At 46.3% G+C, this 14,704-nt stretch overlaps 1 protein-coding gene across 1 annotated transcript; it reads left to right on the top strand.

The window, feature by feature from the left end:
• ARRDC5 (arrestin domain containing 5) lies at window positions 1-9,294 on the top strand. Its single transcript, XM_065422339.1, has 3 exons — window positions 1-253; window positions 3,290-3,501; window positions 8,812-9,294. The coding sequence occupies exons 1-3, from the start codon at window positions 1-3 to the stop codon at window positions 9,292-9,294; spliced, it is 948 nt and encodes a 315-aa protein (XP_065278411.1).
• Window positions 9,295-14,704: the final 5,410 nt, after the last annotated feature.

Below are 14,704 nucleotides of genomic sequence, written 5' to 3'. Positions count from 1 at the left end.
ATGTCGGTGGTGAAATCGATTAACCTGGTGCTGCCTGAAGAGACGGTGTATTTGGCAGGCTCCAGCATAGCTGGCCAAGTGATTCTGACCCTTAACAACTCTTTGATCAACCCCATAGTGAAGGTAGAGCTCGTGGGAAGAGGCTATTTGGAGTGGAATGAAGAGACTAATGCTGACAAGGATTACAGCAGAGACATTATCTGCAATAACAAGGCTGACTACATCAATAAAACAAAGACATTCTATATAGAAGGTAAGGAATTGGAACCATAGAGGTCAAAGAACAGAGTAAAACCTCACTAATTTTGCACTAGTGAACACAGGAATTGCCATATCGGATCAGATCAGTGATCATTCTAGCCCTGTATCCTGTCATTACCCCAACTACTTAAGAGGAAAATGCAAGAAACACTTCATTAGGCAGTTATGTGATAACCTGCCCACAGGAAGTATTTCTTCCTAGCCCTTATTGATTCAGAGGTTGGCTTAAGCCCTGCAGCAGGAAGCTAAACTTTGGGCACTTTTTAAAAAATACGTAATTTTAGACTCTGGATGATCTCATTATCCATGTAACAGTCCAGTCCCTTTTATTCCCTCTGAACTCTTGGCTTCCATGAGAGCTTTATTTATTTGGATTTACATTTTTTTAAAGTGTAAATGAAAAATGGTGGTAATGGATATCCCAAGGTTAATTCTGTGTTTGTGCAGAAAAAGTATTTCCTTTGATCAGTTTTAAATTTGCTCCCTTTCAATTTCCGGGAATGTCCCCTTGTCCTTGTGTTAGGAGAAAAGGAAAACAGGAGACCTAAGGTGAATGATTGTATTTTGCACATCAGAGCCAGTTTGAGACACCCTTACTCTCACTTAGTAGTAGTTTACACCACGCATAGTCCCATTGAAATCTAAGGATTTATTTGTGGAGTAAGGTACCACTCAATGTGAATAAAGGTATCACAATCTGGCCCATAGTAAGTGTGTATACATATGTATACATATAGTCACAGTAATGCATCACTAAGACCTTGTCTAAATTAGGAGGGGTTTTCTGGTATAGTTATATCAGTATAGCTATATCAGCAAAATCCTCTAGAGTGAACACATTTATACTGGGATAAAAGTGATTATACCAGTATAACATATGCCAATTCTCCCAGTCAGTATAATCTGTAATAGCATAAGCACAACTATACCAGTATAACTGAATCTACTCTAGGACTTTTACTGGCATAACTATGTAGGTAAAGAATCACACCCCTAAATGACATATAGCTATGCCAGTAAAACGTCTAAGGCCTGGTCTACACTAGAAAATTTAGGTCAGCATAACTACATTGCTCAGGGCTGTGAAAAATCCACAGCCCTGAGTGACGTAGTTAAACCAATGAACCTAAGTCCCCGTATAGACACCGCTAGGCTGACAGAAGAATTCTTGCACTGACCTAGCTACCACCTCTCGGGGAGGTGGATTACGTATGCTGACAGGAGAATCCCTCCTCTCGGTATAGGTAGTGTCTACACTAGGGGTTCTCAACCTATTTACCATGGAGATGCATATGGAGCTTTCTATGTGTTATGTGGGCCACATCCACACAATATATATACTACCTGTACAGCCCTGAGGATGTCACATGGGCCGCAGCTATGCACTGATTGGGTTGCAAGCAGCCCCCCAGCCAGGGGTTGAGAACCGCTGGTCTACAATGAAGAACTACGATGCAACTGTACCACTGTAGCATTTTAAATGCAGACGAGTCCTAAGTGTAGGCCAGGTATCAATGGACTTTGTTCATTTATTTTGTCAATTGTCATTTTTAATATAGTTATGTGCTGATAAGTGGACCACAGTACATTTTGTAAAAATATTGAAGTCTTGATAATATGAGACCTCACTATGGCTTATGCTGTTATATCCTTGCTGAGAGGCAGGGAGGTTATGAGCTACACAGAGGAGGTAAATGGAAATTAGTCAGGGTCTTACTGTGTTTTTATATACAGAATTAGTTAACCCCCGATGTTTACAGGAATATAAAAGCAGTGGGTTGTGAACAACTCCTAGATAGTTAAGAGTTGAAGGTTAGGCTGCATGTCAATGCATTAAATCTTGGATTTGACCTATGACCTCCAATGGTCAGACTTCAACTCCTCCTAGACTATTAGGATTTGAAGGCTATGCCCCACCGGAAAGGTCATTTTTCTTACATGTGCAATCAAGCCTTAGATTTGACCTATTACCTCTCACCGTGGCAAGTAAATTCCTCCTACAAGTTGAAAGTTGTGCCAGGTGTTATTGTAAATCTAGGGTGAAATTATCTTTCCGATATTTAGCATAATAATAACAAGCAGTGCTCCTATCACACATTTCAACTCTATATCTTAAAGGCCAAATGTTTCAAAATTGGGTGCCTAAAGGCAGGCACTTAAATCCATATTTAGTCTCCTAAATAAACAGCCTGATTTTCAGAGATACTAAGAAACCACAACTCTCAAGGTTTCTTTCACAAAATTTACCAGCAGTCCTATACCAGTATAATTATATCACTATAGCTATGCAGTATAACTCCCTATGTGCACATTCTCTTTGGGGATTTAGAGTGCCTTTTTCAGTTTAGCTTATGTCTCTTTAGAAGCGGTTTAAACTAAACTGAAAACAAAAGGCATTCTAAATCCCCAAAGAGTACATGTATGTGGGGGATTATATCAGAAAGATGGTCTTATCAGTTCAAAGTGAGATAAGGCCAACTTTAGCTCGGTGTGAGCAGGAAACCTCTCCATTAAATTAAATGTAATTGCACCTGCTTACATTACAAACTGAATTTAAGAAAGAGGCAGGAGCAGAGACACTGAAATGATTTTCCATGGCCTTGCATCTTGTGTCATTCACATTAATGCAAAGTGAAAGTAAAATATTATCACTGTTGCAAGTGATCTGATAGCAATTTTACCCCTACTTTGCACGGGTGTAACTGAAAACACAAAAAGCCAGGCTGTGGAGAATTAGGCTCTGTGAGGGTTTGTTGTATCCAGTGACACCAGTAAAGGAGAAGTAGATATTCATTCCACTGCCTGATTTCTGTAGGGTTTGAGAGCTGTTGAGCACCCTTCATGCCTAGTGACCACATTCAAAGTTCAGGGCGCTCAGCATTTGGCAGGAGCAGACCCCTAAAAATAATTTGCAAGCAGCTGTGGGTTGCTATCCTCATTAAAAAATTCCATCGAGAATGCAAGGCAGCCCATAAACAAGAGGTGATCTTTTAGTTCAGTAAGTGAGGGAGTGTCGCTTGGCTTTCAGGTAACTGGCTGGCTTCAGGCACCCACATCTTTGACTTCCATTTCAACTTACCTGACAGACTTCCATCGACATTCAGCAGCAACATAGCCCGTGTCTCCTACTTCCTCAAAGCCTCCTGCGCCACCCGAGAGCTCATCTTAGCCAAGCAGAAGAAATATTTACTGGTGCAAGGGACCTCCTATGGCCTCCTTAAAAATAAATTAGAATCCCAGGTAAGGTAAATAGAGAATATTCGTCCTGTGACAGGAGGAGAGAAAAAGAGTGTAAGGGTCCAGTGCTGCTCCCAATGAGGTCTAGCTAGCTATTTGTGCCAGGCCCATCCCCATGGTATTGGAGCGCCCTTACAAAACTACGTAAGTCCAGACAGGTGGTCTACACACAGAACCTAGAATTGTCTCCTCTCTCCCCTTTTCCAAAGACATTTAGTTTGGCCTACGAGGCGCTTTGGAGAGCAAGACCAGGACTTGGGAGCTGGTTCAAACAAATAGGGTGACCCACAGTAAAGTCACCTGAATCAGGGCCGCGCACTCTAAGGGCATGGCTACGTGCTGTACAATGTGCCACTTTAAGTACATCGGTATACTTAAAGCACTACACTCCAGCCCCAACCAACCCCACCCCAAAGTGGATGCAGTTTTACTGGTATAAAGATGCTTATACCAGTAACAATAAAAGTCACTCCCCTGACGGACATTGTTACAAAAGTGGTGTGCAGGCCAAGCCTAAGAGTCAGTGCATGACCTTCTCCCACCTAATTGCTTGGCGTTGTCAGCTAAGGGGATGCAATTCCATGGAAGGTAAAGGGTAGCAATAGGATAGCATGTATGTTTGTGGAGGGCAGTTGGGGAATTAGTGGCTGGAAGTTTCCTATTAAAGAGGAGAATAGGGGAAATAGGAGATGTGCCCCAACATGGCCATGGTGAAAGGAGGAGACACCTCGATTGCTCAGGGCTCCACATCAAGTGACACTGTAAAAGGAAAACATCATCCTCACATTTCAGTCCATCCCACAGGGACCCCCATAACTCTAGGCTTGGTAGCATCATCTGCCTCAGCCCCACCAGGGCTTTCTAGCCCAATCTGATATTCAACTGGCAGCCAGTGAAGAGATGGAGCACTGGAGTAGCGTGGTCTCATTAGCCCACGTTGATCAACAGATGTGCTGCAGGTGTTCCCTGTGTCTTCTTTCTCAAGCGTACAGGCTGAACTTTCCCGATATTTATAGGGAGGTTTAAAAAAAGAACAGGCATTGGAGGGAAAAGAACTTCCAGGCCTTTTCTCTTTATCATAAAGCAGAAAAAAATCCATACAACCATTATCTGTTTCCGTTGAAGATCATTGTTAAAATTACAGTGATTTAATCAACAGAAACATTGGAATTAATTTTTGTAGCTACTTGGCTATATTACTAAGAGGAGCCAATAAGCATCATCAGATGCATCTTGAATAATTATCAGTAATAATGCAGAAAAGCAGAAGTGTTCAATAAATATTTCTGTTCTTTATTTGGGAAACAAACAGACGATGTAGTCATGTCATATATGATGATGACACTCCTTCCACTAGTATCTCAGGATGGTGTTAAACAGCAGCTACTATAGTTAGATATTTAGCAGGTCAAGACAGCAGGTCAAAATAACTTGCCTCCAAGAGTTTTAAAAGAGCTGGCTGAGGAGCTCGCTAGCCCATTAATGTTGATTTTCAATAAGTCTTGGAACACTGGGGATATTCCAGAAGACTGGAAGAAAGCTAATGTTGTGCCAATATTTTAAATGGGAAAAGGGGATGACCCGGGTAATTATAGGCCTGTTAGTCGGACATCAGTCCCAGGCAAGATAATGGAACGGTTAATACAGGACTCAATTAATACAAAAATTAAAGGTGAATAATACAATTAATGCCAATCACCAGGGGTTTATGGAAAACAGATCCTGTCAAACTAACTTGATATATTTTTGATGAGATTACATATTTAGTTGATAAAGCTAATAATGTTGGTGTAACATACTTAGACTTCTGTAACTCATTTGACTAGGTACCACATGACATTTTGATTGAAAATCTAAACAATATGAAATTAGCATGGCTCATATTAAATGGATTAAAAACTAGTTAACTGATAGGTCTCAAAATGTAATTGTAATCATCATGTAAGGGGTGGGTTTCTAGTGGAGTCCTGCAGGGATCAGTTTTTGGCCCTACACTATTTAATATTCTTGTCAATGACCTGGAAAAAAACATAAAATCATCACTGATAAAGTTTGCAGATGACACAAAAATTGGGGGAGTGGTAAATACTGAAGAGGACAGGATTGCTTGGTAAGCAAAGGTACAAGCAAAACAATGTGTGTTTTAATATAGCGAAATGTAATTGTATACATCTAGGAACAAAGAATACAGACAATACTTACAGGATGAGGGACTTTACGTTGGGAAGTAGTGACTCTGAAAAAGATTTGGCCGTCCTGGTGGATAATCAGCTGAACATGAGCTCCTGGGTGCAATGCTGTGGCCAAAATAGCTAATGCAATCCTTGGATGCATAAACAGGGGAATCTCAAGTAGGAGTATAGAGGTTATTTTACTCCTGACAATGGTGCAATTGCCACTAGAATACGCTGTCCAGGTCTGGTGCCCACAATTCAAGAAAGACGTTGATAAACTGGAGAGCGTTCTGAGAAGAGCCACGAGAATGAGTAAAGGATTAGGAAACATGCCTGATAGTGATAAGTAGATTGAGCTGCCTGCTCAGTATCTTAACAAAGGGCTGGTCTACACTGGGGGGGGGGGGGGGGGGGGGGATCGATCCAATATACGCAACTTCAGCTACGAAGTTGAAGTATCTTGGATCGAATTACCTGGGGTCCAGACGGTGCGGGATCGACGGCCGCGGCTCCCCCGTCGACTGCGCTACCGCCGCTCGCTCTGGTGGAGTTCCGGAGTCGATGGTGAGCGCGTTCGGGGATCGATAGATCGCGTCTTAACGAGACGCGATCTATCGATCCCGGATAAATCGATTGCTACCCACCGATACGGCGGGTAGTGAAGACGTACCCAAAGAGGAGTTTAAGGGGTGACTTGATTACACTTTATAAGTATTGTGACAGACTCAGACCAGTGGGGTACAGGAGTCTGGTAGACGGCAAATATACTGGTCACTGGATGAGTAGTTTTCTGTTCCCTGAGTGACCAGAGCAGGGGCTGCACTAGAGTAATCAGGAACCTGCTAGAACCAGTTAAGGCAGGCAGGCTAATTAGGACACCTGGAGCCAATTAAGAAGAAGCTGCTAGAATCAATTAAGGCAGGCTAATCAGGGCACCTGGGTTTTAAAAGGAGCTCACTTCAGTTTGTGGTGCGAGTGTGAGGAGCTGGGAGCAAGAGGCGCAAGGAGCTGAGAGTAAGAGGGTGAGGGTGTGCTGCTGGAGGACTGAGGAGCACAAGCGTTATCAGACACCAGGAGGAAGGTCCTGTGGTGAGAATAAGGAAGGTGTTTGGAGGAGGCCATGGGGAAGTAGCCCAGGGAGTTGTAGCTGTCATGCAGCTGTTACAGGAGGCACTATAGACAGCTGCAGTCCACAGGGCCCTGGGCTGGAACCCGGAGTAGAGGGCGGGCCTGGGTTCCCCCCAAACCTCCCAATTGACCTGGACTGTGGGTTCTTCCAGAGGGGAAGGTCTCTGGCTGTTCCCCAACCCACATGGTGAATCTCTGAGGCAAGAAAATCTGCCAATAAGCGCAGGACCCACCAAGATAGAGGAGGAACTTTGTCACAGTATCTACATGGGGAACAAATGCATGAGAATGGGCTCTTCAATACAGCAGAGAAAGGTCTAACACGATCCAAAGGCTGGAAGTTGAAACTAGGCAAATTCAGACTGGAAATGAGGCATACATTTTTACCTGTGAGGGTCATTATCCCTTGCAACACTTTTCCAAAGGTCGTGGTGGATCCTCCATCATTGGTAAATTTTAAATAAAGATGGGATGTTTTTTCTAAAAGATGTTCTCTAGGAATTATTCTGGGGAAGTTCTATGGCCTGTGTTATACAGGAAGTCAGAGTAGGTGATCACAATGGTCCCGTCTGGCCTTGAAATCCATGCTCCATGCAGAGTCAGGAGAAATCTCCCCCTCAACAACCCTGGTTCCCGGGGCAGCCAGAATCTGCAGAGCCACTTGAGCCTAGTAGGATGAAATAGCTTCTTTTTAGGAGCGCCAAGTGTCCCTAAGGACGTGGCGTAAGGGCAGAAACTGGATTTAACACTAAAGAAGAGAAGAGAGTTGATAGTGAATTGAACACCTAAAAGGTGCAGGGAACATTAACGTCCCAGCCAAAATGGTACAGGACAAAAAAGGGACCCTGAATCATTCAGCATCTCCAGGCTTCCAGTACACAGCCTCCTCACACATCGTTTTCCTTGAACAGTAATTATGCATGTTCTTATTTCATGGCTACATTATACATATACCCAGGGATCAGTCTTGAAAATATTACTCACCTGAGTAGTCCTACTGAACTCAATGGGTAAGTAGAGCTACTCACATGCATCAGGATTAGCCCCTTTGACTGCAAATTCATTATGGTAGAGACATGGGGCCTGATTCCCATTTACACTACGGCCCCTTTGCACTGCCAGAGTGGTGTAAAAGGGCCTGAGCGTGAATGAGAATCTGGACCGTAGAGCCAAACTCTGCTCTCTCTCTCTCAGGTGTAAATCAGGATTAACTCTGTTGAAGTCAATGGAATTATGGGAGTGTCAGTGAGCTCTGATTCAGGCCTATGGTCTTTTATTACTTGACTTGTATTATTGACAGCACAGTTTATGGTGTGGTGTAAATAATATAGTGATTCCTAACCTTATTACTATCTTTTTTTGTTTGTTTTAAATGGCACCGTCAGCAAATTCTGCCATCTGCCTTCCTGACGCGTGCACCAAGAGATAACACTTCTCTACCCCACAGGGTGGATGATGAGGCTTCATTCATTCTTGTTTGTAACATGCTCTGAGATTCGTGGATGGAAGGGGCTAGAGAAGTGTGACTATTAATGTTATTCTTTTGCTTTGGGGTCTGAGCCCTTGAGTGAACTTTGCACTGCATACAATCTGTCTGCGTTACTGAAATCCCCTACACTGAGACCTAATGCTAATCACTGCATCAAGATGGTGAGAAAATGCTACTTTTAATGGCCTGTTTGTGACCTTCCCCTGAATTTGGTGTAGATATATATTGTGGGCCTTTCCCTTGCTCTCTACTGGATGGAATCAGGACTGCTAAGTTGTGTGTCATATGCCCTGTACTGCTAACACAAATTCTCCTTTAGCTCAAGTGACAGGGGCTTGCTTCTATGAAGTACAAAGGGCCACACATGCAGCATGAAGTTTTGGGTGTCTGCAGATTTCTTTCAGTGTGAAGTAGCCTCTGCTCCTGCAACTGCAGTTCCATGTGTGTAAGGAACCGAGGCAATCATATTGTATCCTGTGATAGGCACTCACCGTACTCTACCTTCCTCCCCTCCCCATACAGTACCCTTTGGTGGTGGAAGTCAACAAGCACGTAGCTTATCATTGCTGCTTCAAACACGGCCTCGTCATCCTCCGGATTTCCCTGGTGAAAAACACATTCGCCCCCGGTGAACAGATCATCTTCACGACAGAGATCGACAACCAGACAGGCAGGTCCATCAGGAAGGTGGTTTTTGCCTTGTACTCCATCATCCTCTACCTGGGCTACACTGTCAGGGCAGAACGGCGCTCCTTAGAAGACCGAAACGAAGTGATGAGGCTGGAGTCCAGGACCAAGGCAGCCCCCTTTGAGGTCACAAGGATCACCAGCATGTTCTCTCTGCCCAAGTTACTGTCTGTCAGCAGCATGTCCATAGCCAATGAAATCATGGAAGTCCGGTATGAGCTGGTAGGGACAGTTTACCTTCCCTGGTCCATGACCACAATTGTGGCCAAAGTGCCTATCATCATAAGAACCACAGCTGTAGGCATCCCTGAGGACTAGCAGAGGGGTGCAGATCTGCACCAGAAGCGAAGTGACCACGTGGACACACCCAGCGTTTTCAGACGAATCTCTATACAGTGATCCAGGAACAAGTTTGCTGAGGTCCAGATAATAAAGGTTTCCTGTGAAACATGTGTGCGCCAGCTGCCTGATTTCACAACAGGGCTTTGCACAAGCGGGTTCTGGATTGGGCCGAGGTGCCAGAATGAGTCACAAAATGAGGGAGGGTGGGGCTAGCTAGGACCCAAGAGCAGGGTGAGAATACAAAGAGACGCTGCCTGCCTCCCAACTCAGGGCTGCAATGTGCTCTAGTTAGATCAGAGGAATGGTCATCAAGAGACCTGGGTTCTAACCCCAGCTCCGCTGCTGACTCACTGCTTCTCTGTGCCTCGGGTTCCCGCTCTGTAGAATGGGGATAATACTAGAGCAGATTCACAGGTTCATTCCCCACCCACCCACCCAAGTGTCTTGTGTCATGGTTTGTCTGAATGTGAGAAGGAAGACCCAGGTCAGTGGCCTGGACCCAGGAGGACAAATACCCTTTAAATAGCTGGCCCCAGGGGGGGACGGACACACACACTGGGAGCAGAGACAACACCTAAAGGTGTGGAGCTGGCAAGTCCAGGGAAGAATGGAGGAGCAGGTCTGGGTGGAGAACTGGCAGGTGGAGAGCCAGCAGCAGAGGGCTGGGAAAGCGGGCAGGAACAAGCCAGCCTGCCTGCTGATTGGGTAGCATCAGGGGAGGCTGGGGAAAGAAACCAGGCTGCGTGGGATTGCATATGGAGCCCGGGGAGGGGCAGAGGCTGGGAAGGCACTAACTGAGCCACCAGGGTGGGAAGGGGACCAGGCAGCAGGTATAAAGGGAGCAAAAGATACATGAGACCCCTCTGCGTCTTCTGGTGCAGAGAGGAGGCTGCCAGGCACTGTAGCAATCCCCTAGCCAGGAAAACAATATAGGGCCTAGGAGTTGGGCAAGGAGGGAATCTCAGAATTACAGCCAGGTGCTTGACTGGAGCATCCCTACGGCCCTTTGTTTTCAGTTTTTAACAATTTTTACCAGCAAGTTCCCATGTTTTACAAAAGCTATTATTGGGGTATTCCTGCTTTTCACCCAAATTTTGAACCAGTCAAGTACATGAACAGACTGAGTAAGTTCAGAACATCCAATCCACTGCAATCGGTAGATGTTTTTCTGTTAATGATACATTAGTCTTGGTGTCAATGTGACGCTGTCGGTGAAAGTCAGACAATGTAGTGGGGAAGATGCACACATACAGACATGTGCGTCCATGTGTACCTACTGTTAACGTACAGTTCATGAAACGAACCAGAGCGTTAAACTGCTTTTACGTTCAATAGTCTTATCTTTCTCTATTGGTTGCTTTTTTTTCTGTCCTCCCGTCCCCCAAAATTAACCCTGATATTTACCCAGAAAACTGTGAAGATAATTTTTTGCGCCAGTTTTCACCTGTTTGTCGTTGGGTTTTTTTGTAATAACAACTGATCAATTCCCAGGAAATGTTAAAATAAAAATTGAAAATGAAGGCCCTTGAGGTATCCCCCAGGCTTCTTAAGGGACAATAGTACCTTTCTCCCTCAGGCAAAGAGAGCTTGCTGAGACTAAGGCCACGTGGTGGCAAGGCCCCCCCCCGCAGACTTAATACGACTACTGCAAAAAAAGCCTCCGGCAGCATGAGCTACGCCAGTTCTTAGGGCGGACGGGCAGCTGTGGAGTGGAACCGCTGCTTCTCTGGAGCCTAGAGAGGAGGATTCCTTCCCACTGTGCCCCTGAGGATTCCCAGCAGCACCCAGCGCAGGGCTGGGACTAGAAAGTACAGATATAACCAGTGCCAAGTACAGTTTGTTCTCTCCACCAGGCCAGGCAGGCTGACAACAAGCTGTGGCAGCTCCAGCACTATGTTTAAAGGCTACTGCTCCAGCAAAAATCTCCACCTACACCTCTTCCTTTGCTCTGCTCAGGGGTCTGCAAACCCAATGGGCTGGGGCTATCGGTCCGGTTCGGCACAAGGATGCGCCACGCTCCTTCCCCCACAGATGATGGCCTTGGCCAGTAGTCCCCAAAGGAGCGAAGATGCTGCGGAGAGGGTGGGGAATGTTTTTAATCAAGGCTATCAGCTGAAAATATTTCTACAACCTTAGAACCTTTCTACAAAGGCACCTCTGCAGGGGAGAGGAGAGGAACATAAGGAGGTGGATTCCCAAAGCAGCAGGGGAAAGAAGGGTGCAGGAATGACAGCCAGTGTTTTATTAACCCTTCGCCACCTGCAGGGGCTGGCAAAGACCTTGTGGGCTGCACCTACCAGCCATGGGTAGTAAATAACGTCATTCCTCAGCTCCTGGAGGAGGGGCACCTGGGCTCTGTGGCACCAATGAGTAACCTGAGGGCCATGTTTGATTTATGTGCCATTTAGAAACCAAAGCTAAGTGTTGCCCTCACAAATAGACTTTGCTCCTCCTTGCATCTGCCTTGATAGACAGCTGGGAATGGCTTGTTGGCAGAGTTTGCCAGCACAACAAACCTGCAGTGGATCAGTGATGGTTTCCCCACTGCGGTTATGCTGCGCTTGCCACCTTTTAAGGCATTCTGGGTCACATGTGACCCTTAGGCTGCAGCACTTCAGGGACCCTGGTCCCCAGGCAGAAGATGCTGGGCTACGAGGGTCCACACAGGGGAGGGAGGTGCAGAGAAAGTTGGGGGAGCCTATAGCCTAAGGCCCTGATCCTGCAAACATTTCTGCATGGCCACACGCATGCACCCGAATGGAGCCCCGCTAACTGGGGCAAATGTGAGTGGGAAACAGGAGGCTGTCACTCCAGGATGGGGGCTCCAGCTGTGAGCTCAGTGCCCGGCTGACAGCTGCGGTGGAGGGGCAGCTGTGAGACCAGCGCCAGGCTCAATTTCACAGCACAGATCCTACCAGCAGTGAAATTGACATTCTTGTCAGTTTCATGGCTCCAGCTGTGAGCCCAGCAGTGCTGCTTTGAGCCAGAGGCAGCCATGAAACTGACAAGAATGACAGCCAAGAACTGATGTAAATAACGCAGTGTGTACATGGACACTGCGGCTCCCTAACTACACCGACATAAGTGCTACGTCTCTCATAGAGGTGGAGTTATTATACCGGGATAGCAGGCCACTTACTTTGGTGGAAGCAGCATTCTAGGGCAGACATGACATAATGAGGTTGACGTAAGCTGCCTTATGTCGACTTAACTCTGTAGTAGACCAAGCCTAAATGCTGGACTTAAGTGCTTAATGTAGCAACTAGACACCTAAGCCCCTTGCAGACCCCAGCCTTAGCCTCTCTGTACCTTATCTCCCCATCCGTAAAGTGGGGATAATAGCAGGGACGTTGTGAGGATAAATACATTAGATTGTGAGGTTCGGATCACCCGCACTTAAGGCAATATATATATAATTAATCATCAGCGTTGAGATATGCACACCCATTCCACCTGCCACTTAGACGGCCAATAGCCATTCAAATCCAGCCAACCAACTGCTGTGCCACATTACAGTCCCACGTGCAGCACACTTAGATTGCTCCCAAGTTGCACTGCCTGTTTACACGCCTTGAATGGCGTAACAGACACACATCTGAAAAGGCTTTCACCACCATTTCCGAAACTGGCCTACTTAGACTCCCTTTCACGCACTGACAGTTAACTTACATCATTTACCACCTCACCCAGGAATGTGACAAGTCGCATGCAGTCCAATTTTCAAAAGTGGCAACTGACTCTGGATGCTGACATTTTTGGCTACCAAACTTCAGATTTCCACAAGTGCCAAACACCCACAGATCCTGGTCCTTTCAGTGCATCCTATGGATCACATGAAAAATCAGACTAAGTTCTCACCCAAAAACTACAATACTCAGAATAATGGATCCACTTTAGAAAATTTTGGCCTTAACTCCTTGTTGTGACCCAGTTTCCCCCTCTGTGAGAATGTTGTGGAGCTCAGCTAACAATTGTTTGGCACAAGCTTTGAGATCCCAGGATGAAAGATGCTACAGCAGAGCAAAGTATTCATTATGTTTATTATTTATTATTTCTATCACAGAAGCACCTAGACACCCCAATCAGGATCAGGGACCCATTATGCTGGACACTGTACAAACAAAAGTCCCTACCCCAAAGAGCTCACACGTCACCTGAGGCTCACGTCATTTCATCGTTGTGCAGTGTGGAGGTACAGTCACATGTATCAGCCCACTGCTGCTTGTGCCAATCTGTAGCCAGCTAAGATTTTAGAACAGGAGGGACCAGCCAACTCCCTTGTTAGCAATGGGACCTGCATTCAGGGCAGGAGAGGACTGGAAGGTAAATATTCTGGCTTATTCAGACCATGCCCCCCAGTTCTTTGAGGCACTTTGCATACATTGGATTGCTTTCATGGCTCTTTATTTATGGGGTACCCACAACATTTGGGGTCTCTGGTTAATTTACTAGTTTCTCTGAAGGAGCCAGGATGCCCTCCTTCATATAAAGCAGCAAGGATGGGCATTGGGGGTGGCATGAAAATGAGCTGCAGGGTTTGGTAGCTCAGGGATTTAAGCAACGGGAGTTCATGGGGGTAGAGAAGGCAGCATCTGGGGGGTCGTAGACAGGGTGGGTTTCATGGGGATGAAGCTAATTCCGGCAGTTCGGCAGCAGACAGAGGAAATAGAGAGGGTGAGTTGGGAATTGCACCAATACCACCCTATGCCAGTCAATTGGGGAGAGGGGCGAGAAGGACTCAGAAGCCCAGAAGCATCTCCTAAGACTCAGGACTACATAAAAGCAGTGTGAAAATGAACACTGAATTGCCACATGAATGAACCTCGACATGCCACACTGTCCCCAAGTCCTGCAGTGCCCAGGAATTCACCCCCAGCTCCCATGATGCATGATACATGTGCCCCCTGAAACGAGGCAGTTCCTACAGGGGTGCCCCCCAATCACCCCTCAATCCCTGGCTATCATGGGGGCTTGCATTTAGAATCCCCACCATACTTTGTGGGTGCTCCGCCTGACTAGCTCCTTCAGGACACGCCAACAGCAACCCCATGTCCACCAGAGCGATGCTTTTGAGAATCCAAACAGTCACTTTTGCAATGCCCCACCTTTGGCAGGGCCTGGAAGCCCTTTGCACCATTGGGCTGAGCTGGGCTTCTCCTACCTCCCAATTCTAGAGAACTGGAGAAACCTCCCCTCTCCGGCTGGCCCCAGGGGGCCCTTTGGAATCTTGCGTTGCCACTTCCCTCTCCCCCCCGTTTCCAACATTCTGGCCCCACCCACATGCCACTTTTGATTGGCCAGGGTGGAGAGTGCCGCTCCTGGATTGGCTTTCTTCAGCTGTCTGTCATGTGCAGGGCAGTCCCTGTCCAGGCTCCGAGTAGAACCT

This window comes from Emys orbicularis, chromosome 24 (assembly GCF_028017835.1).
Source record: "Emys orbicularis isolate rEmyOrb1 chromosome 24, rEmyOrb1.hap1, whole genome shotgun sequence".
Taxonomy (NCBI): Eukaryota; Metazoa; Chordata; order Testudines; family Emydidae; genus Emys; species Emys orbicularis.
The sequence above is the reverse complement of the archived record's forward strand: the minus strand, read 5'-3'. Positions and strand labels throughout refer to the sequence as shown.

Excerpts from the sequence above, each read along its gene's own strand:
- ARRDC5 (XM_065422339.1), top strand. The coding sequence starts at position 1 with ATGTCGGTGGTGAAATCGATTAACCTGGTGCTGCCTGAAGAGACGGTG. Across the intron at positions 254-3,289 it reads AAAGACATTCTATATAGAAG|GTAACTGGCTGGCTTCAGGC; the intron begins GTAAGGAATTGG and ends CTTGGCTTTCAG. Across the intron at positions 3,502-8,811 it reads AAAATAAATTAGAATCCCAG|TACCCTTTGGTGGTGGAAGT; the intron begins GTAAGGTAAATA and ends CTCCCCATACAG.